We start from the raw sequence: 22,797 nt of genomic DNA on the forward strand, positions 1-22,797 counted from the left end.
CCCCATGTTTACAGCAGCACTATCAACAATAGCCAAAGTATGGAAACAGCCCAAATGTCCATTGATGGATGAATGGATAAAGAAGATGTGGTATAAATATACAATGGAGTTTTACTCAGCAATCAAAAAGAATGAAATCTTGCCATTTGCAACTACGTGGATGGAACTGGAAGGTATGATGCTAAGCGAAATTAGTCAGAGAAAGACAAATATCTTATGACTTCACTCATATGAGGACTTTAAGAGACAAAACAGATGAATGTAAGGGAAAGGAACACAAAAATAATATAAAAACAGGGAGGAGGATAAAACGTAAGAGACTCTTAAATATGGAGAACAAACAGAGGGTTTCTGGAGGGCTTGTGTGAGGGGGGATGGGCTAAATGGGAAAGGGGCATTAAGAAATCTACTCCTGAAATCAGTGTTGTACTATATGCTAACTAATTTGGAGGTAAATTTAAAAAATAAACATTAAAAAATAAAATAAAATATAAAATAAAATAAGACTGATTTCAAATTAAAAAAAAGAGACAGAGTCGGCTGCTTAACCAACTGAGCCACCCAGGTGCCTCAAATTCAACCTACACTTTTAAAAAAATATTTAAAAATACCCATTTTATCAGGTGTGTGAAGTTAATGTTAAGTCTATGAAATGTGAGATATTAGATAAAAGAGCTAAACAGATCTGAAACCTAGTCAGATAACACTAATACCCCTGCTTTCCAGATTTATTCCCCCTTCATTCCAAGAGCTTAACTCTGAATCCCCCCCTTCACATAGGCTGCCCTGAGCCCTCCATCTCCAGGGGCTCAAGGCAGTCGGCACCACAGCTGCCAGCAGCCCGAGAACCCTGAGCAGAAACTAGACGGAGCCACCACCATGTTAAAATGAATGCTAACTGGGAACACAGCACAGGCCCAAGATGAAAGGTTCACATCTGCTCAAACTGTTGACAGCAGATGACCTTGGGCCAAGAAAACTCCATGCTCCAATCACCAAACCTATAGAGGATTTTGTTCCTTTCAAATATCCATTCAGAAAATATTCCAGGGCCATCTAGCATGGTCCTATGGCCTAACATATTACATCTGAGGAGCTTTGAGACCTTGGAGAAATCTCAACTTGGCTTATCTTTTCTTCACCAAGAAAGCAAAAAGTTGACTAGGATTCTCTCCCCTGGAAGGTCTATTAGAAATCCCATTGGTTCAATTTACCTAGGTTCACCGCTTTATGAGGGCCACTTGAAACTTTCTCCTAGGAACCAAGTAGTAGATAGTTTGGACTCCACTGACCTCTAACTGTTTCATGTGTGGAGGCTGATGTACACACTAGACTGTCATCTCTCCTGGGGCAGCACCAATACTTGCCTGGCATCCCACCCTGCGCTTAAGCATATGGTGGAGCATTTGGCAGACAATGCAAATATTTGCTAATTTGCCTTAAACTTGTTTTAAAGCAATTTTTAGTGGCATGGTTTTTTGTTTTTAAAGAAAATATGTTTAAATTTCCCCCTTATCTGTTTTTTAAACTAGGAAAACAGTTATTTGATAAATAAGGCAAAGAAAATCCCACTAAATTCTTTACTGTCTGAATTATAAGGCAGGCTGGCTGACTGACCATTGTGAGGGAAGATCTCACTTCATTTCACTCTAACTTAATTTGCTGCCTACCTCTCCCCCTAGCCCAGCACACAATGTTTAGTAAATATCATTACAGTGAATTTTCATAACTTATGGGAGTTATGAGTTCTGCCATTTTGGCCATTTCTACCACTTGTTTTCCTCCCGCTTTCCCATTTTTCCTCAGCCTCCAAATAAGTCACATGGTGAAAACATCCAGAGACACTCCATCTCAACAGCTGACTGTGGATGGAGCCATAACCTCTTTAAACCAAAAGCTGACACCCCAGAGGAACAGATTTTCCTTCTTCAAGATAAGGGTTATCTTTCCAGTTAAGCATCCTGGAGTCTGTTTTGGTTTTGTTTTTAAACCTTAAGGAATTTTACCTTCTAGCACTAGGTAAGACTGATATCTGGGTGCCCACAAAAGCCTTTGAGCAATGGATATGCAAATTAGAATGTTTATACAATAGATGTGACTAAACCAAGGACATTACCTTAACAGATAAGCTTCAAGACAAATTCACTTCAAACATTTCACTTTGCACTACTAATCTGAATTTTGGAGTAACTAACTGGTGCTAATTTAGAATTCCAGTGATAAGATGTGTGCTCTGATTCTCTTCATTCAAACACAATGCTGCCATTTACAAAGGAGCAGAAAAAGGAATTTCTTCTTTGTTTAAAAAGATAAAGTATTTTGGTTACTTGAAAAAGCCAGAGTTGAATAACATTCTGTATTATATTTGTGACTCACTTTCAAATGAGAGGTCACCATACCCCCACTCCTTTTTTAGGTGGTAAATAAAACAGAACTTCAGTTTCAGAGTTTCTTATAATTTACAGGGAAATCTTTATAATCTTTAGAAATACTTTGCCTTCAACATTTTAACCTCTTACTTTCACTTTTGTATGGTTTAGATCTCAGAAAAACTAACTGGGGTAGAGGAAGTCTAAACTTTTTTTTTTTGCTCTACAATGTTAAAGAAGTCAGTGTTCCCCCAAACAAACAAAAACAATAGCTCAAAACCTTCCTGAAAATGTCTTATGATAAATACCGTGATTGGGTTGTAGATTATAAAACGGAGCGAACGGTACTCATGATCTCTATATTTTACAGCATATAAGTTATGGCCCAATAAAAGTACTTTTTTAAAGACCTTCCTGAAAATCACATTTCAGTATCCGTCATCAGCAATTTAGCTCAGACCTGAGTTCTCTTGGGTCAACATGATCCCAAAGCCAAAAAGGAGTCTCACAACCCAAAAGCCATTGACACCCATGCCCCCAATTCTCCAGAACCTTCCATCTCAAATTTTCCTTCACACTAGAATTGTCCCAGATACAAAATTTCACTCACCTCAACCGACTGAGAAGGCATCTTCAGCTTGGTGAGCTTGGCTTTCGCAGGCACTTTTAAGTCTGTTTTTTCAAAGGTCTGCTGCCGGTAGTCCTCCGGCAGTGGTTTCAGTTCAGGAGACTCACTTGGAGCCTGATCTTGACCATCCATGGGCCGGACATAAGCCGTGGGCTTCTGCTGCATTGCCACAGTTTTTGAGGGGAGGGAAGGTGGGGGGAAAGTCTGAGAAGGTGGCTGGGGAGGGGCTACCCCAAGGCTGGCAACTGCCACTAAACTGTCTTGAGGGGTCTCTTTATCATGGACCTTGACCACTAGGTCTTTGGGAGATTTGGCCGGGCAATAGCCTTTATTGTTACTGTTACTGCTGTGAACCTTGTTGCTTCCTTGTGTCCTGGGAAGAGTCTGCTGGTTGGAATGTACAGGTGACAAGGGGGCCACTGGGGAAGGCAAGGAGAGCAAGGGAGAGAGCTCCCTCTCTGGAACAGAGTCTGTCACCAAAGCACAGCGGTCTCCATCACCTCTGCGGTCACCTTTTTTGTGATGAGCAGAGCCACACCCCTCCTGACCGAGGCGATCTTGGGTCAGGTGCTGGCTGTCTGGTGGGCCATAGCCTCTGACATGAGGATTTGACATTGGTTCCATTCTTGGCTGTGCCATCTTTGGATTGTGGCTATTGTTACCAACAGGAAGTGGTCCGGAGGCAGGAGTGTTAATAGGCTGGTGGTGGGCACTGGTGTGGAAGGGGTGGGGTGGAATGCTGCTCCCCTTCTCAGGAAATGAAGGATATCTTGGCTTTCCCAACCTATTTTCAGAAGCATCCAAGCGATGAGGGTGGGACTTGGTACTGAGGAACTCCTTCACTTCTTCATAGTTTCCCAACATGTTCTGTATTCGACTGGATAGCTCATCACCTTTTTCTGTCTGAAAAAGGAAAGACAGCAGAGTTAGATACCAGAAAAAAAAAACAAAACAAAAACTAAGGAAAACCACTATTTAATAAACAATGTTACATAATACCATTTAAAAGGGGGAAAAAAACCCACAAAACTTCAATTTAATGTGACAGGAAACGTAACATGAAATTTAAACTCAGTTCCCCTGTTGAGAAGCCTGTCATGGACAAATATTACTAAAGACAAGAGACTGACATTACAAAAGACTATAAACTTTGGTAATTTGCACAACAATGTTCAGAGAATTTTCATAGTTTGTTTTCAAAACCAACCTAAGATAAGTTGTTTTATTTTCACGTTTGTGACCCTTGTTCAAACTCATTTTCAATGCAGAGTTAAATACGGTGATAAATCAGACTTTCTAGTATTCAATAAATACCTTGTAGGGCTCTCCAAAAAGGGGGATCTTTTCAGGAAATGCCTCTTTCTCTTGGTGAGCTTCCTGGTTGCGTCTTTCCTTCTCTCTAATTCGAAGCAGATTTCTGTCTTCATTGTACAAGCTGTTTCAGATGCCACAAAAGAACAAAAACAATAAAATTTATCATGTCCAAAGTTTTGCTATGCATATGTAGATGTGTGAAGGAGGCCAGGATAGGTCAACAAGAAGGTATGACAAGGGAGATGTTTTCAAGAAAGCCTAAGTCCCCTCAACCCACTCTTGGATTAAGGCTGTGAACCTCCAGCTGTGGGTCCTGGCTCCAGAAACCTAAGCATTCACTCTGGAATACTGCCTTCATGGCTCAGGACTGATTCCAAACTGAACAGTCTTTTATAGGCAGTCATGGAAGAGAGACAAGATTAATGATATTTTTACTTTCGCTTGCAAAATATGGGGTAGAGGTAGAAGCTTTTCATCTGAAGGAGTCAGCAGGATGTGAACTTTAAAAAGGCTGTTTTCCTGGATCAGTATTATACATTCTGGAAGATTAAAATCAAAAGGCTTATTTCATAATTAAAAGATTACCAACCACCCCAAACAGCATTTACTTTATTCTCAGCTTATTCTACTGGGAGTGTCTCGGCATGTAAATCCGAAAAGATAATTTTTATTTCTCATTTCAAACGTCAAGGATGGGAAAATCCAATTGTAGATGTCATCTCTACCTACCGAGAAGTCTGATAATCTGCTTGCCCTAAACCACATAAAACTATATCCTACATCCTTTTAAACCACATAAAAATACATCCTAAATCATCAGCCCTGGAACCAAAGGAGTTAAAAATGCATTCACTGACAAATAAATTGCAGAGATGGAAACCAACACGAGTGCAGTTTTAGCCAGCATATAAACCAAAAGTGGGCTTGCCTCAGGTGGGCAACACAGGCCACACCCTCTCGACCCCCCACAAGGTGATGTATGAGAATAACGAAAATAAGAACTATAAGCCAACTTTTGTCCTCATAACACTTCCTTCTAGGGTATCTGCTGAATCCTTTCCCTCAACATTATGTAAATAAATAAGTAGGAAATGTTTCAATTGTCTTGCCAAGACAATATATACCTTTAGAAACTCGCCCCCATCTCAGACACCCCTTTTCCTGGCCTCTCTGCTCTCATGTCTCTTTATTTCCTCTGGCAAGAGCCTACTTACTGGTCTCTCTGCCTCCCCAGCATCTTGTCCCTCTAAATTAACCTTCTCATGGAAAGAAATCCAATCTAAAACTCTGGTTTTCATGGCACTATCCATATTTTAAAATAACAAGAATTGGACAGCTCTTTGCTGCTGCAGAATAAACTCTAAATCTTTGCTTTGGCATTAAAATTCCCCCATAATCGGGTACAGATCTACCCTAGATATTATCCTACTGTCTCTAGGCATTATCCTACTGTCTCCCTTGCAGGCCTGCCACAAGCATTCTCTTGACAGTCATGTCTATTCCCCAAACATACCCTGTTAAAGATACCCTCTTGGGGCGCCTGGGTGGCGCAGTCGGTTAAGCGTCCGACTTCAGCCAGGTCACGATCTCGCGGTCTGTGAGTTCGAGCCCCGCGTCAGGCTCTGGGCTGATGGCTCGGAGCCTGGAGCCTGTTTCCGATTCTGTGTCTCCCTCTCTCTCTGCCCCTCCCCCGTTCATGCTCTCTCTCTGTCCCAAAAATAAATAAAAAACATTGAAAAAAAAAAAAAAAAAAAAGATACCCTCTTGCTCCAATCCCCACCCCAAAACCCCTGAATGATATCCAATTCTTCCAGGACCAGCTTACACACAAAATATGATTCTCCTGCAGACCACATCTATATTCCAGGCATACCAGACTACTCCCTGCTCCTCACTGACATCCTGAACTTCAATGCTTTCATTCTAAACAATTTCCTCTGCTTCTCTCTCAACCTCACACCCATCCCCAATTTTCAGCCACCAGCAAATCTCTGGAGTGAAGGTTCCAGTGTTACTCACCCTAAAGGGTTCCTCAAATCCACCAAGTATGTGCTGATAGAACATACTGATTGCTTCTCTCTCCTCCTCCCCTTTCCCCTAGAATGTGAACTCCATCAAAACAGAACGACTCATATTTCTCTCTTTCCTGATACTAAAGCATGGTACTTTGCATTGAAGCTTATCATTTAAGTATTTTTTAATTTAAAAAAAAAAAACAGCTGCTATTGCTTACAGTATATTTTTTAAAACTTACTTGTAATTACAAAACAAAAAAATGCTGAAAGACATATGCAAAAACAATTTTTAAAAAATAGTCATCGGGGCGCCTGGGTGGCTCAGTCAGTTAAGCGTCCAACTTCGGCTCAGGTCATGATCTCACGGTCCATGAGTTCGAGCCCCGCGTCGGGCTCTGGGCTGACAGCTCAGAGCCTGGAGCCTGCTTCAGATTCTGTGTCTCCCTCTCTCTCTGACCCTCCCCCGTTCATACTCTGATTCTGTCTCAAAAATAAATGTTAAAAAAATAAAATAAAATAAATAAAATAAAATAAAATAAAATAAAATAAAATGTCATCTAGGAGCACCTGGGTGGCTCAGTCAGTTAAGCGTCCAACTTCGGCTCAGGTCATGATCTCACGGTCCATGAGTTCGAGCCCCGCGTCGGGCTCTGGGCTGACAGCTCAGAGCCTGGAGCCTGCTTCAGATTCTGTGTCTCCCTCTCTCTCTGACCCTCCCTCCGTTCATACTCTGATTCTGTCTCAAAAATAAATAAATGTTAAAAAAATAAAATAAAATAAATAAAATAAAATAAAAGTCATCTAGGAGCACCTGGGTGGCTCAGTCGGTTGAGCGCCTGACTCTGGCTCAGGTCATGATCTCAAGGCTTGAGCTTGTGGGTTCGAGCCCAACATGCACTCTCTGCTGTCAGTGCTGAGCCCACTTCAGGATCCTCTGTCTCCCTCTCTCTCTCTCTCTGCTCCTTTGCCACTCATGTTCTCTCTCTCAACAATAAATATTTTTTTTTAAAACATAGCCCTCTAAAAAGTGATTTGCAGCTATTTCTACAGCCTTAAGGTAGTGGGGGGCTAAGCTACCTGGCTAAATTCACCAGGATGTGGCAAAGAATTACCTGCTCAGACCACTGTTACCAAAAACTTTTCCTAAATGATGGATATCTCGATGTCCTACTTTCAGAGAACTACAAAGTGAACAATTTATGTCAGTCAACATACTGAAAAAAGTGAAGGAAAGAAAAACTAAACCAGAAACTAGCCGTGGAGTATTCTTTAACAAAGTCTGAATCTCACATGTTTTGGACAATTAGATTTATTTCTGGTTGAAAGAAGCACAGTGGACTTGATAACCACTCTGGAATTCCTTTCAATTAGCTTAGAATTTTGGTAATTCCTCGTTGGCCCAAAAAACAATCACATAACATTAACATACGTAACGTTAACATACATCCATGGGAGCCAATAAGAGGGTTGATCAGGAAATAACTTTCTTCTTTCAAACTTGCTTTTACAGCCACTTTGTTTACAGAAGGCGTGGGGCATGCAGCTACCTCTGGGCAACCTGAACTGCCAAGTTTCTCTTTTCCAAACCTACTTGGTACTGTACCCCGAATGGGCACGCACAAGGAGAAGCGGCCTCCCAAGGGCGTCCGCTTTACCATTCTCGCCACGAAGGGAGTTCTCCCTTTTCAGATTCTGCTGGGGACAACGGCAGAGTCCCTGTAGCTTTATTGGCGTGGCGTGTTCACAGCCTCTGGCTCTGCTTCATGAGTAACTGCTTCTGAATAACTGTTACCCTTGTCTCAGAAAAGGGAACCACAAATGGCTTAAGTCTCCGTTCAGGATTGAAAAGCGAGGATGTGAACAGCAGCACCTCAACCATCAAGCTGCTTGGGGTCCTCACTTAGTTTTCCTGTTGACTCCACACGTACCTTTAAGAAAAGCTACCCTGGCTTAAAATGACTGAAGTATTTCCAAATTAATCAGCACAGCCTTATCTTAGCATCTGGTACATTCCACCACGCTCGCTTCCAGGTATAAAGACTGCTATGGAAATAACGAGAAGAACCAATTTGACAAAATTCCTAACACTGGCTTATTGCTGTGTGATTCAAATATCAAGGTACCTCCCACAGGGGAGAAATCCTATTAAATCAGGGACTCTGCTTAATTACAAGTTTTACTTCATCAGTTTAAAAAAAGTGAAAAACCCACACCAAGATTTTATTGGCAACATACATAATACTACACCAATCTCGAAACAAGCGTTGAATGTATTTTTTTCTTATTAATTATTACCCTTCGACTGGAAAACCCAAAAATAGGGAGATGAGGAAAGACCTCAGGAATGTCACTGATATGGATGAGTTTTAGGAGGTCTAGACTTTGAGAGAGAAACTCTCTCTCACCCACCCTGTCCCTTGGGTATCACTCCCTAGAGGGCCGGGGAAGGCAGAAGAGACAGGAAGTGACCAGTCCACAGTTGCCAGGACTACACAGGACAAGGTGAGACCTCATTCTTCTGGACTGTCCACATTCTCACCTTGCAACTAACAGAGTTTTGCCAACCGTACTAGGTAGGGAGCTTTCTGGTTTATTTGGCTTTTACTTGTTGTAAGTTTGCAATGGCTTCAAGGATGGTTTGTTCAAGTTCGTAAGCAAACTTTTTCATGAGTATCTTCTTTTTCTTGGTTCTATCCTGACATCGGGGGAAATACAAATTTTAAAAATATTAACTCAAGTAGTAGCATGAGTAAGCAAATCACTGTTCAGCCTTATATGTCATTGTTTTTAACTCAAGGTACAAGCAAAGAGCGAGTGGATAGAATTTTAAATGAGGGGTTTTAGGTAGCAGTACATGTCCTACAAGATTCACAAACTGTTAATTACCTTTGAATAATTACAAGCTGACTACCACTTCATTTAATTAAAGGTGGCATTTTTCCTCTGTTGTGGAGGAGAAAATATTCTCCCTCATGGGATAACCTCATCCCAACATCAGCATTTCACTGTTAGACTTTCTCACGGTTCCATGCAGAATGGAGTGAGCTAGGAGTTCTCCTTCCCTTTCCATTAGATGAGAGGTTCCCAAACCAGCAAGCATTAGCATCATGACGGGGGGGGGGGGGGGGGGGGGGGGATCAGAACACAGAGGGCAAAGACCTGCCTCCAGAGTTTCTGAGTCAGTAGATCTAACGCAGGGCCTGAGATGTGCACGTGTAACAGATTTCTAGGTGGTCCTGAGGAGCACAAGATAGTACACTCTTCTTGGGCTATGTGGAGCGCTCGAACAAAGCTTACCGAAAAACAAGAGCAATGAAGACAGCAACAGCAGCAGAGCCTAGCCACGTCCACCACTTAGCATCTGTTGTTCAGTCGGCACTGATTCAGGCACAGCACATCAGTCTCCTATTTAATTTTCACAACAACTCTGTGAGAGGGAGATTATTAACCCCATTTTCCAGGTGAACAAAAAGAAAGCTCAGAGATTAACCTGCTATTAAATAATAGACCTTAAAATTCGAATGCAGATCTGCTTGGCACCAAAGCGTGTGTTCTTAACCACAGTTCTGCTGGCAAAGCTTTCAGGCTGTGTTAAATAGGGCAACAACAAAGAAGGTGGGCTGTGTGTTCACAATTCCTTGGTCTCAAAGAGGGACACGTCGATTAATTCAGGTTTTATCCCTGCCGGCAGAGCAATCTCAGAGCCGCAAGATGCGTTTGCTTAAATGTGTCCACACAGGTCTGTCTTTGCCGAAGGACCTAACAGAGAGCCCTTTGAGAGAGGGATGGCTGGCAGCATGAAGTGGCTCCTCAAATTATAAACACTGCATTACAATTTCTCATTTTGGAACCTTTTTTGTTGTTGTTAGAGCTTTCTTGAATTTACAGATTTGAGGTCACTGGCCCCATAATAACCTCTGGATTCACAAGTCATGTCCAATGTGCTAGAGGCTCTTCGCATTAATATCTTTAAAGAACAGGCTGCAGATAAACTTGTACCAAAGCAGCCATTACATGCCCAATATCAGGCTCCACTCCCAGTAACTTCTGGCCACTGACCTAGGCCTCAATGCTAGTTGTCTGGTGGGCCCAGGAGTCCCTACCTGGGGAGAGAAAGACCAAGTCACGTGACGACTTCAAGCAGCTGAATGCATTCAAAAACAAGTCCACAGTGTTGAAATACCCCTGGGGAGAGGGTGCAAAGTCTGCCCACCCGGCAGATATCCATGAGTTCCACGGAAAGTCTGCTTTAAGTATTCTAAATCAGGGGATTCCTTTCAGGAGCCACGTTGTTGCTTTTGGATCATATGCTACCATCCACCATCTATCTGCAAAGGTTGCAGCGCTGATACACCAAAAGGATCTCTGCGAATGGCAACAAACCACCTCCCGCCACTTTTTTTTTTTTTTTTTTTTTTTTTTTTTAAGTGAACTAGAAGGACCAAAGGGGGAAGCACAGGCCTCACATCCCAGGGCCCAGTGTGCCCTGCAGAACACAACCAACCGCACGAGACATCGCTGCGCTGGCCTGCACCACCCATGTCTTCGGTGACAGAATCCCACCATTCTCATCCACGCAGGAGCCGGGATGAAGCCTGGAAGTCTAAAACAAGCCAGGATAGGATGCTCTCACTTTCAGAGAGGTTGTGAAACTCCTGGGGAATTCGGAGCTGCCCATTCAGCCCCTGAATGCAGTCATTTAGTCAACCCCATGCTGGGGCCTGTCAGGGCACATTGATTCCGACTTTTCAAATGCTCCTCCTTGGGGTTTCGGATGGACGTGTTAGAACACTGTGATGAAGAAATCCCAGCTCTGTGAGCATTAATGAGAGCAATCCCTCTTTCTCACTTTCCCTCACACAAAAAAGAAAAGACCGTATGTGGAAGGAGGAAAAGACGGCAAGAGGAAGGCCCAAGCTGAACATGCGCAGTGGGGCGGTGTGCCGGCCTGGCCATCATCTGGCTGTGAGCACCTTCTTCCAGGCTGGAGCCCACGGGCCCTGCTGCTAATCTAGGTTAGTCATGCAGGATTGCTGAATGCCACTGGGTGCTTCCATGGCAACCCTGGGCCCACGGGGCAGGCTATGCACAGCTGACTACCCATTTATCACCCTTGACTGGCCACTTCACACAGACCTGCCTCTGATAGATGGGACCAACTCTCTCTAGAACTCACGTTTAAAAGTTTAATTCTCCCTTGGGGGACAGAGTGTAATTTCTCCTGTGTATTTATCTCCCTAGGCATGGAAGAGACATTTGGCGGGAAGGAAAGGAAAAATCCTAAAATCAGCCACGTACATTAAATTTGGAAAGGAACAAGTCTTTTATACTGTTTTAGGGGAAAATGATGCCATTCGGATTTGAATGTAGCAAGGATAAAGCAAAACGTAAAACTCTCAAGTCTGTTCACAGATGTTGGGCAACCCTGGTTTAGGAACTGGTGATATATGTGTCACAGAGGCAAAAGAACAGCAGGCTTGGGTTCTTACTCTTGTGCAAGTGACTTTTTTATTTTCAAAGCTACCCTCTATTGACTTTTTCAGTCCATCTTCTGGCCCTTTTTTCCCCATGTTCCTCTAGTCCTATAATCTAACATCCAGGGGACGTTTTTCAAACACTGGCTTTACAGAAAAAGGTCAATATATGCTTCAAAGCACAAAATTAGTCTTGCCATTAAACTGTATCACTCATAAACACAATTTAAACATGAGAAATCAAAGTGGCTCCAAGTTTGAAAGCAGAAGAAATGTTGCTTCAAAGAATGGAGGATTGGGGCACCTGGGTGGCTTAGCTGGTTAAGCGTCCAACTTCGGCTCAGGTCATGATCTCATGGTTTGTGGGTTCGAGTCCCACATCGGGCTCTGTGCGAAAGCTCAGAGCCTGAAGCCTGCTTCGGACTCTGTGCCTCCCTCCCTCCCTCCCTCCCTGTCTCTGCCCCTCCCCCACTCATACTCTCAAAAATAAACATTTAAAAAACAAAAACAAAGAACGGAGGATTTTTTTCCTCTTTCACTTTTTGCATGGGAAAAATTTTGCAACAGGCTTTCTCACAATAAAAATCACTCCACTAAATCTTCCAGGAATTTCACCTTCATAAGAAAAAACAAAAAACAAAACAAAGAATCCTTAATTTTAAAAACAAAATCTGATTTAACATAAAAGATAAAGTATCAGCATAGTGAAAAGGCAAAATAGCACTCTGCCACTGTTGTTTTCCTGGAGGCACTCCCAGGGGATCTTCTCAAAGTGACAGCTCTCTGCTGGCCACAGAAGACTGAGCCTCATTAGGATACTGAAAGAGTTGTAGGTAACTTCATTTTGCAAAATTAAATCAACCTTTAAGATACGTTGACATAATTTACAAGGAATCCTTTGAATTTCAAATTGAGACAGCCTCTACCTGGGCAAACAACTGAAAAAGTAAGTCACTTCTAATAAGAGACATGCTAATTTTTACCTTTCAAAATGAACCTGCCACGTGCCAGGTACTTTTCCGCATGCATGTTAATATGTGGCAAAGGTCCGAAAGGATTAACTTTACAAAAATCTATCAAGAAGGAACACCAGATTATGGTGGAGGAAGTTAACTGGTAGTGTGGTGGTTTAGGGAGTATTTTAACATTCTTTTCACAAGCAAGTATCCGTTTGGGGCGCCTGGGTGGCTCAGTCGGTTAAGTGTCCAACTCTTGATTTTGGCTCATGATCTCACGGTTCATGAGTTCGAGCCCTGCTTGGGATTGATTCTCTCTCTCTCTCTCTCTGCCCCTCCCCTGCATATGCACACTCTCAAAAATAAATTTTTTAAAAAGTGTCCATTGATTTGTGTGGTTAAAATTTTTTGACTGAAAACAAAAGAAACTAGGGCGCCAGGATGGGTCAGTCGGTTAAGCGTCCAATTCTTGGTTTCAGCTCAGGTCATGATCTCACAGTTTGTGAGTTCAAGCCCTGACACTGATAACAAGAAGGCTGCTTGGGATATTCTCTCTCTCTCTCTCTCTCTCTCTCTCTCTCTCTCTCTCTCTCCCTCTTTCTCTGTCTCAAAATAAACAAATAAACTTTAAAAAACAAAGAAATTGCCTTATATAACAACATCAAGATCAGGGCTAAAGAACAGGGTGTTGAACATTTTGGCAGTAACTCTCACTGGAAGCCCTGAAAACTGATTTTGGACCCTGGACTCCAACTTTGATCATTATGAATAATTATAGACCCATCTGCATAAAGCAGTGTATCAGAGACTATGTTGCAAAGTTCAAACACGAGCAGCCGTTTTTTGGAAAAGTAGTCTCACTTATAGCCTGTTTTGGTTACCTCAACAGATCATAAATATATTCCAAGAGGCACTTTTTTTACCCTATAGGTGGAAAAGCACAAGAATTTGTCTTCACTGATTTTCAAAGAGCAGTGGGGGAAGCTGTGTGTGTGAAGATACACAGCCCCAACAAGGAGAGGAGAGAGGAAAGGAGACAGATGAGCTACTGCACTATGTGTCCTTCTGCTACTGCACTCCAAGTCCTTCACCTTTTAAATACATTTTAAACATACATTAAAACAAATAAAAACAAACAAAAAATAAAACTAGTGCTGAGGAAGGCTATCAAGCAAATGGAACAATTACACAAACCACACCAGTGAAAAGAAATCACTCCTGACCTTGAAGATTTGGCAATCTATGTGTGAGGGCTTAATGAAAGTTGCTTTTAATGCCATTTGAAATGAGAACATATTACTGTTACTGAGAAATTCTAGAAAATACAGCCTCTGACAGGGGTTCCCTAAAATGCAGACAGTTCTTACCCACGTTAACTGAAAGCACATACAGAAATCACCGCCTCCCATAGGGGTAACAGGCTCACTAGAAATAAATCTGCCACCTGACGATTTATGTCCTCCTATTTACTTATAAAGGCCCCTGGTGTTGGGAGCTACCTCAGACCACCTGCCTTACTGGCAACTGCACATTTGGCCCCAGTCAGAAGCATGGGCAGAAGCTGTTGGCTCTTCCCCCTGCAGGTCTCATCTGTACTAGAATCAACCAGAGCACTGGCCTCCCTACCATGTCATTCTTCTTACACACTCAACTGACCATTAAGGACCACATCACATACCTATAAAGTGAGGGTGGGGAAAGTCTGTATCCTTAGAGCCTCAAATTAAAAGAATGTGGTGGTTACTAAGAAAGAAGTAGACTAGCAAGCTCAAAGTTTTGGGCTTTTTCATTGCTTCCCTCATTTAATTTATACTCAAAAACGGGGGTCATTAACTCTATTAAGCATCCACAATTCAAATAAAGTGTTGTGTGGACTTCCTCATTTCTCATTTGGAGCACAGCCCCAACAGGCTCCTTGTCCTGGGCCACTCAGCTCCACACAGCTGCCTCAGTGAACTTCTAAAAATCATGAATCTGATCTTGCTATTCAGCGATTTACAACTTTTCTGACCCCAACGCTCCCTACAAGATTAAAACTGACAGACAGTTAAGCCAAGCAACACCCTTCACTACCTGGCTTCAACTTACCTTTAATCTTGGGGCGGGGGCACGCAGGTTAAGACTTCTTTTTCATTTCTCACCCAAAAATGCGCAAGACCCAGTTTTGCCCCCTCTCTCTCTTCTAGACACTATGAACACAAGGAACTGGGATGCGTGGGGAAAAGCAAAGCCCTGGTCTTGGCCAATTCTCCAATGAATTCCTCCCCTTACTTTCACAGCCTTCTGAAATATCCTTGCCTCTCCATCACAGTCCCCAGCCGGGACCTCCACTCTCACTTCCCAACCTGGCTGTGAATGATTCCTTTCTCTGGGATACATTTGTCCTTGCAAATCTGCCCATGTTTACCTTTACAAAAATGAGATGGACTGTACACGTGCCAACAGATTTTCTTTATTAGACTGTGAGCACCTTAATGGCAAGGACTATTTCTGAGAGCACAGTGCTTAGCAAAAAATGATGCTTAATATACATCATTGATTTAATGATTATATTCGAGTATTACTCAAACAATCCAGAATTGTACTGAAGTCTGCCAGTCTTATTCATTATTTGATGACAAAACATGATTCACTGTCTAATACCTAAAACCGATTTTACCAGACTGTTGTACCCATCAAATGACTCATCTCCCTTCCCAGGTCAGCCGTGAAAGCTGCCTCAGCTAACACCATATGTTTATCAGCTAATACGACAGGTTTATTCTTCAGTTTGCTGTATTACTCATAAAGCCCAAGTGTACTGTAACAACAAAAAAAAAGTTTTGAGTAACATTTATAGCAAATACACATTTAACTTTAAAATTTTTTTCATGTTTGTTCATTTTTGAGAGAGAGAGAGAGAGAGAGAGCGAGAGCGAGCGAGCATGAGTGGGGGGAAGGACAGAGAGAGAGGGAGATACAGAATCCAAAGAAGGCTCCAGGCTCTGAGCTGTCAGCACAGAGCCCGACGTGGGACTCGAACCTGTGAACCACGGGACTCGAACTCGTGAACCGTGAGATCATGACCTGAGCTGAAGTCAGATGCTTACCGACTGAGCCACCCAGGAGCCCCTTAAGTCAAGTAAGATTCAGAATGATATGAATAAGCTGTCTCTAGGACTACGACTTCACCAACAAAAATTCCACAATGAAAAATCTTTCCATGCTGCCACAAACGCATCATGGGGAAAACAAAACAAAAAATACAAGATCTAGAGAGTTTTAAAATGCAAATGAGATTATGTGGCTCCTTCCACTGCTGACAGACCACCACAGGCTTCCCTTAGCATTCAAGATGAAAACCCAGAAGCTGGATCTATAAGGCTGCATTCCCCAGCACACCTCCTCTTAACTGCTACCTCCGGATGCATTCCCCTCCCCCCTGCCCTTCTCAAATACTAGCCACATTGGCCTTCTCATGCCTGGAACGAGTGGGGCTGTGCACTGCTGATTCCCACCTGGATGCTCTGTCCAGAGAGCTGAGGGCAACGTTGTCACTAACACCTCAGGTTAAATGAGCTCTTCAGCGAGGTCCCAGATCTGAACGGGCACTTTACCCCTCCAGCACTCCACCCTCCATCTCTTTTTATCACTATCTAAAATTACCTGGTCTATTCACTTATCTGTTTAATTACGTCTGGCTGTCCACGCTCACCTCCTCCAGGAATGCGAGTTACAGACGCCCAGTCACCTTTTCTAGCTCCACACTGTATACCCAGCACTAACCCATCAGGCTAAATGAGTATTGGCTGAATGGGTGGAATTCTGCATACAGATGCAGAACCTGAAGTCGTGGTTTCTTTTTAAAAACAAAACAAATCATACAATTTGAAACAAACATTTTCAAAAGATAGTGTGTTATTTTTTTAAAACTAGGCAGTATAGGGGCACCTGGGTGGCTCAGTTGGTTAAGCATCTGACGTCAGCTCAGGTCATGATCTCACAGTTTGTGAGTTCAAGCCCTGCGCTGACAGCTCAGAGCCTGGAGCCTGCTTCAGATTCTGTGTCTCCCTCCCTCTCTGCCCCTCCCCCGCTTGTGCTCTGTGTCTCTCTCTCTCTCTCAAAAAATAAACATTTTTTTTTGTATTTTAAAAATACATACATACATAAAAACCAGGCAGTTATGGAGATCATCCTACCAAATAACGGATTTATACATCAAATTTTCAAGTACCACACAGAAAGCAAGAGACAAACCAATCATTTCCAAATTCATCTTGCGTCTCATGAGACTGCTGAAATGTCTTTAGGGAGATTGAAGGGGGGAGGAGAGCAATTCTTCTCTCAAGTAATTATTCAGGAGTAAGTTTATTTTTTGTTTGTTAAGAAGAGTCATAAGAGATCAAACATATTAAGTGGATATTTTTTGTCACTTGACATTTTGAGCACCAGATAATTCCCGACATACATCAAATTGAATGCATGACATTCTGTAGAGCAGCTTAGAAAACTGTACAGGATTTACCACTCCGAAAGGAAGAGTCCCTCCCAATGACTGAACTTCTAACACGCACATTCCAGAGAACCAATTGCACCACATATGATAAGAAGAACTGTTTGAAACTGGGCCAAGGTACCAAGCACTGCTCCAGCCAGAATAAATGCTCAGCATTTAGACTTGCTAACCAACAGCAAAAAGCAACAGGAAAAGGCTTCATTTGGGAAATGAAAGGAAAAACAATGTCTATGTATTGATAAGATAATAAGAAAACTGGCAAGAGGCGATTTATTTCTCTAAAGAACATTAAGAAACATTTATTCTTTAAATAAGTACACATCAACACATTTCAGTTACTGAACAAACCAAAACAACTGTACAGCCCCCTCCTCTATTCATTTAATGAAATGTATCCCATTATGGGAGTATATCTAAAACTAAAGACCAGGCAACACACAACTTGCAGGAGAAGCCACCGGCAATTATATTTTTAAACCTAGTTAATAAACAGGCTGCTATGGACACCCCATAAGAAGAGATAAACTTTCTATGACTGAAAAACTTGTTTTAGGCTCTAACAAACACCTGGACATAAAAAAACACAAAGATATATAACCTTATTTGCATAGCACACAAAACAGACAACTACGTAAGAATAAAGCGTTCATGTTTTTATAGAATCATCACTTTAATCTCTTGACTTCCAGTTATCTTCTTTTGGTTAACTGCACATGTCACACTTGTTTTCACAGAGAGAAAGCTTAATGTCATAAAAACTAGAGGCAGCCTCATTATTCTATTCCGTTTCATTCCACAGACATTTCAAGTAGGAAGAACAGGGAGATTATTATAGGAGAAGAAAGCTGAAAACATGTATTGGTATTTTATATGGCAACAAGCAACAATTACATGTTTCTAAATATTCTCATTTTCATCATAACCCCAGCTCACCTCCTACCACTGGCTATAATTGGCATCTCCTTAAAACTAAACAGTAAGTCATTGTTTTTCTGGAGAAGTCTCCCTTCATTTTGACCTCTGCTAAGCAGTGTTATGAGCCTTACAAAGCTTGTCAGGATTCTTTGGGCTGGATTTTGGCCCAGCCATGGACATTTATATGCAGAATATATCATCTTTTCCCCATCACTGTCAACAGGCAGTTCACTTACATGAAACAAAGGGTATTTATCAAACTTAATACATCACCCTCCACCTTCTTCAACACTGGTAAAGTAGCATCTGAGAGTTCACTTAATTTTTTCTTAAAAAAATAAACTTCAGGAGTATTAGAGATTGTGTCTTTTATAATGCTTTAAAATTTCCATTTTTAACTCTCTATTTGAAAAGCGAAGCTAATACATCCATTGTAAGGAAACAATAAGCAAACATTTAAAATTACCAAATGCACTGATGATTTATATTAAAAGCCTCTCTGACTGTAAAAGAATGTCTTCAAACAGAATTGCATTTTAAATTTCATGCCACTTAAAGTTATTTAAGAGCACAAATGCACTTCTATGGTTTTCTGTAGTCCAACTCAACATCGTAAGCCTCACAGAATAAAAACAGAAAATCTATTTGTTTTCAGTCAATATTGACTCCACTCCTATGTGCTAGACCTAAAGGACAAAAGAAGTAAGGATTCGACAATCTAGTAGGAGAAATGCAAAGGGGGGTGGAGGGTGGGTTAGGGTAAGGAACAGACTGCTAAGAGTGATTTGCAGAGGCTGGTTACAAGTGCTAAAGAATCAGAGGAGAAAAACACCAAGTCTAAAGGAAGGAGCCTGGGATGATTTAATTAGGAGCGGTGACATCTGAGCTTGAAGAATGAGGAGTTTGAAAAAGGGGAAGGGGCCTCCATGCCCCTGCTAAGAAAGCATGTAAGTCGTGGAGGGGTGATCATTCACCATGGGGTGTTTGCACCATCTCACCTCGTTCCCCAACTCCAAATTTGTCCAGAAAGGGTCCAAAGAACCACTGATAATTCATGAGGATGACAGCCTTTTGCAGTCATCCACTCCACTTGGCTAGCCTAGAGCCTCGAGGATATTTTAAGGCAGCGGATCCCCTGAGAGTGGCCTGCAGGCTTTCCTCTGCCTGAAATAATGACCTCAAATTACTTTGCACATGAAAAACTGTCAATTTTAGGAAGTGAACAGAGTGGGGATGTCAAACTTTGGAATGCAAATGGACTTAACTGCGGCCTCAGAGGATCACAGAAGCAAAACTGACCACTCCTCCCACCCTTAATCCTCCCCACTGCCCCCAAAGAACACAGTCCTGGTGCCCACTCAATACAGAGCCTGGCTGTGCAAAGTCTGGCCTGACTTCCTAATTCAAATGATTTTACACTATTTTCCAGACCTCCTTGTATCCTCGTGTTTGTTGAGCCAGCAATCACAATTTCATGATTTTACAAACTCTGTAATATATCTAAAAGGAGCATTTAGTAGAACATCCCCACCTGAAACTGTTCCTTGATTTCTTGGCCTGCTTAGCCCAGAAACTTCAGGCCTAATTTTAAGTAAAATTAGTTGAAAAAGAATAAGGCTACAGTGGCAAAGAGGGGAAATTTTTTTTTTAAATATTCCAATTTGCATTAACATTGATCAATGCTTAAATTTCAATCTAAAACTGTATGGTAAACAAAGTTAGTAGAAATAAAAAGATGGACTAGACCAGGCATTGGTAACCTGGCTCATGAGCCAAATCTGCCCCAGCTGCCTGTTTTTACAAATAAAGATTTATTGGAACTCGACCCTGCCCATTTGTTTACATACTGTCTATGGCTGCTTTGGTCCTGGAACTGCAGAGAGTAGTAGTTGCAACAGACTGCATGGACAGCAAAGCCTGAGATAATTACTACCTGGCCCCTTACAGAAAAGAGTTGTCAGTCCTTGGACTAGACCCTAAAGTATCAAAAAATATGAAGGGTGATTTTTAAAAGTTTATTTTGAAGTGTTTCATTTTAAAGGAGTAAAGTAAGGACTATTTCTGAAATAATTTCTTCTGAAACACACAAGTCTTTCAGTAACATCAAACTTCTCTCTTATCAGCTTTCCTGACTTGGGGGGAAAGATGAGAAATCTACTCATCTCGATCTCATTTTAATGCCTTACTCTATTATTCCAAAAGATTAGCATAATGTAGTGTGTGGTGAAAAGTGTGCCAAGCTGGCTGCCTCCAGAATCTGGCATCATTCACTGTATGATGTTATCTATTACTTCCAGGACTCAGCTTCTTCATCTCTAATACCCTGCCCTGGGGCCTAATGGTCAACAGTCTCAAAAGGGTTGTAAAAAGACTGTGTTGGTGAAGTTTGGGAGATGTAGGAAGCATAAAAAACATCCCAGTCACTGGTTCCAGCTGCATCTTCAATGGAGTAATGGACTTCACACTACAATTCTGTATGACTTTAGCATGAAATGAATGGAGAAGGAGAGTATATGAGGGAGATTGCAGAGTAGAAGAAAACATTGGGAGAAGCTCGGGAATTAAAACCTCCCAAGGCACAGTGAGTCCATCCAACTTCCCTGAGCTATCTACTCCAGCAGGCGGGTGTGGTTTGCGGAAAATATGAAGAATTAAGCCAGTGGCTGCTATTAAAGGTCAGAACTTACTGTTCCTCAAATGTCCTGGTTTTTTAAAAGTGTGGTGGGAGACTGCATCACTAGATTCAAAAACCTTTATTTAAATAAAAGGACACTTGTCAGGTTGACAGTATAAATAAAGAAACAGGCTTGACAGCCTTTATAAAATTAAACTGAGATGTTCAAATGTAGGTAGAGTGAACCTCTTACACGTTTTAATCTTATTCCTTGGACTTAAAACCTTCTAGGGGATCTCTCACTAATTAAGGCTGCTACTACTCCCACTCTGCCCTCGGGGGAATGTCGCCTCCCTACAACTCTGGCCCAATAGTAAACTCAACTATTCCCTTATAAATAGCTGAGAAATGGCTGAAACATTTACATTAGACTACCAAAAGCTGGAGGATAACAGAACAGAAATAAACAGGTAACATTCAACTAGATAATTTAACAAAACACAACTTGCCTCACTTCAGTTCGGGGCCCCTGTTTATCTACAGACCCACCACTAGGTTACTTGGAAAGGCATTCCTTCACCCCCAGACTTCTCTCATTCATCCAGGTCCAAGAAGGAGGCTCTGAGAGTCCTGAGCCCACCCATACATGATGAGTGGCATCAACTAAGTCCACCTCTTTCAAGAGAGAGCCCATCTCCCTACCTGTGACTTCCACAGCATAATCCTGGAAGAACACAACCCAACCATCCTGGCACCTCTCTACTACATACACTCTTAAAGTAGCTGGCTTTAAGTACATCGTGTCACATGCATTTCTCTGTTACCCAGAAATAGGAAGGTCTTAAAGAGTGGACAGAACTCTCTACTCTCCATGAAGTCTTCCACTGGGAAAAGGACTAAATCACCCCCCCCCCCCCCCCAATTAATGATTTTGGAGTCAGATTCAAATATTCAAAGCACTCGGTAAAGACAGGCTTTGCTTGTTTTAAAGAAAGCAGTCACCATATGCCTCATCACAGAAGCAATTTTAGTTACAGTCATGGGAGAAGTCATTTTTGAAACAAGATTCAATATATCTTAGGAAGGTCAAAAATCCTAGAAACTCAATACAGTAATTGAGGAGAATTCTTAGCAAGAGACAACCTAGGTAAGGAAACCTCTACCTTAATCCAAAGGTTTTAGCCTGAGACCCCAAGAAATTACCTAGTCTCTACAAAATGAGACATTATCAAACATACACAAGTCATAAATACAATTTAAAAATATATAGAAATGATACCTTGAAAGAAGGAAAAATAAAACCCAAATGAGGTTATAATTATCTTCTAATCATCTTACCACATACATGCCAAAAAATAACCCTAACATTAGTCCTATATCTTTTTTTTATATTTATTGAGAGAGAGAGAGAGAGAGAGAGAGTGTGTGTGTGCGCGCGCGCACGCACACGCACACACAAGGTGGGGAGGAGGGGCAGAGAGAAGGAGAGACAGAATCCCAAGCAGGCTCCACACCATCAGCACAGAACCCGATGTGGGGCTCGAACCCACAAACTGCGATACCATGACCTGAGCTGAGATCAAGAGTTAGACGCCCTACCGACTGTGCCACCCAGGCGCCCCTAGTCCTGTATCTTAATAGGGGTTTGGGTTACACAGACGTATACATTGTCAAAATGTACCAGTACACTTAAAATCTGTGCATTTCATGGCATCTAAACTTTAAGGCAAAAAAGGAAAAAAAACTGTAATACTTAACTTTAGTTAATGACACACAGGTTGCAGTATTCTGAGATCTGCAAACCCACACAAAAAGCCTAAGAGATGAATGGATGGATATAACAATGAAGAGATGAGTACTTACGTGGAAACACAAGTATAAGTGTTAACAAGAGTATAATCTGGGAATAAGGCTTTTTACTGTGAAATTCTTCCAATTTTCTGAATGTTTGAAATTTGTATTTTATATAGAAAAATTTACATTTAAATTATAATTATATGTACTACATATAACTATG

General features: G+C 41.8%; 1 protein-coding gene across 4 annotated transcripts in view; it reads right to left on the bottom strand.

Moving 5' to 3' along the window:
* AFF1 (ALF transcription elongation factor 1) overlaps positions 1-22,797 on the bottom strand; it is a 145,928-nt gene that overhangs the window by 103,959 nt on the left and 19,172 nt on the right. For all 4 annotated transcript variants that reach the window (XR_002084563.2, XM_019465067.2, XM_019465048.2 and 1 more), the window contains exons 2-3: positions 4,312-4,432; positions 2,980-3,900 (exon numbers count right to left, since the gene is read on the bottom strand). Coding sequence is in view for 3 of the 4 variants with exons in the window: in XM_019465067.2 (XP_019320612.2) it covers positions 2,980-3,900; positions 4,312-4,432 (1,042 nt within the window). In the remaining variant the exon portion in view is untranslated. The remainder of the gene's footprint in view (positions 1-2,979; positions 3,901-4,311; positions 4,433-22,797) is intronic.

This window comes from Panthera pardus, unplaced genomic scaffold, assembly GCF_024362965.1.
Source record: "Panthera pardus isolate Hobbes unplaced genomic scaffold, ASM2436296v1 HiC_scaffold_13, whole genome shotgun sequence".
Lineage (NCBI taxonomy): Eukaryota > Metazoa > Chordata > Mammalia > Carnivora > Felidae > Panthera > Panthera pardus.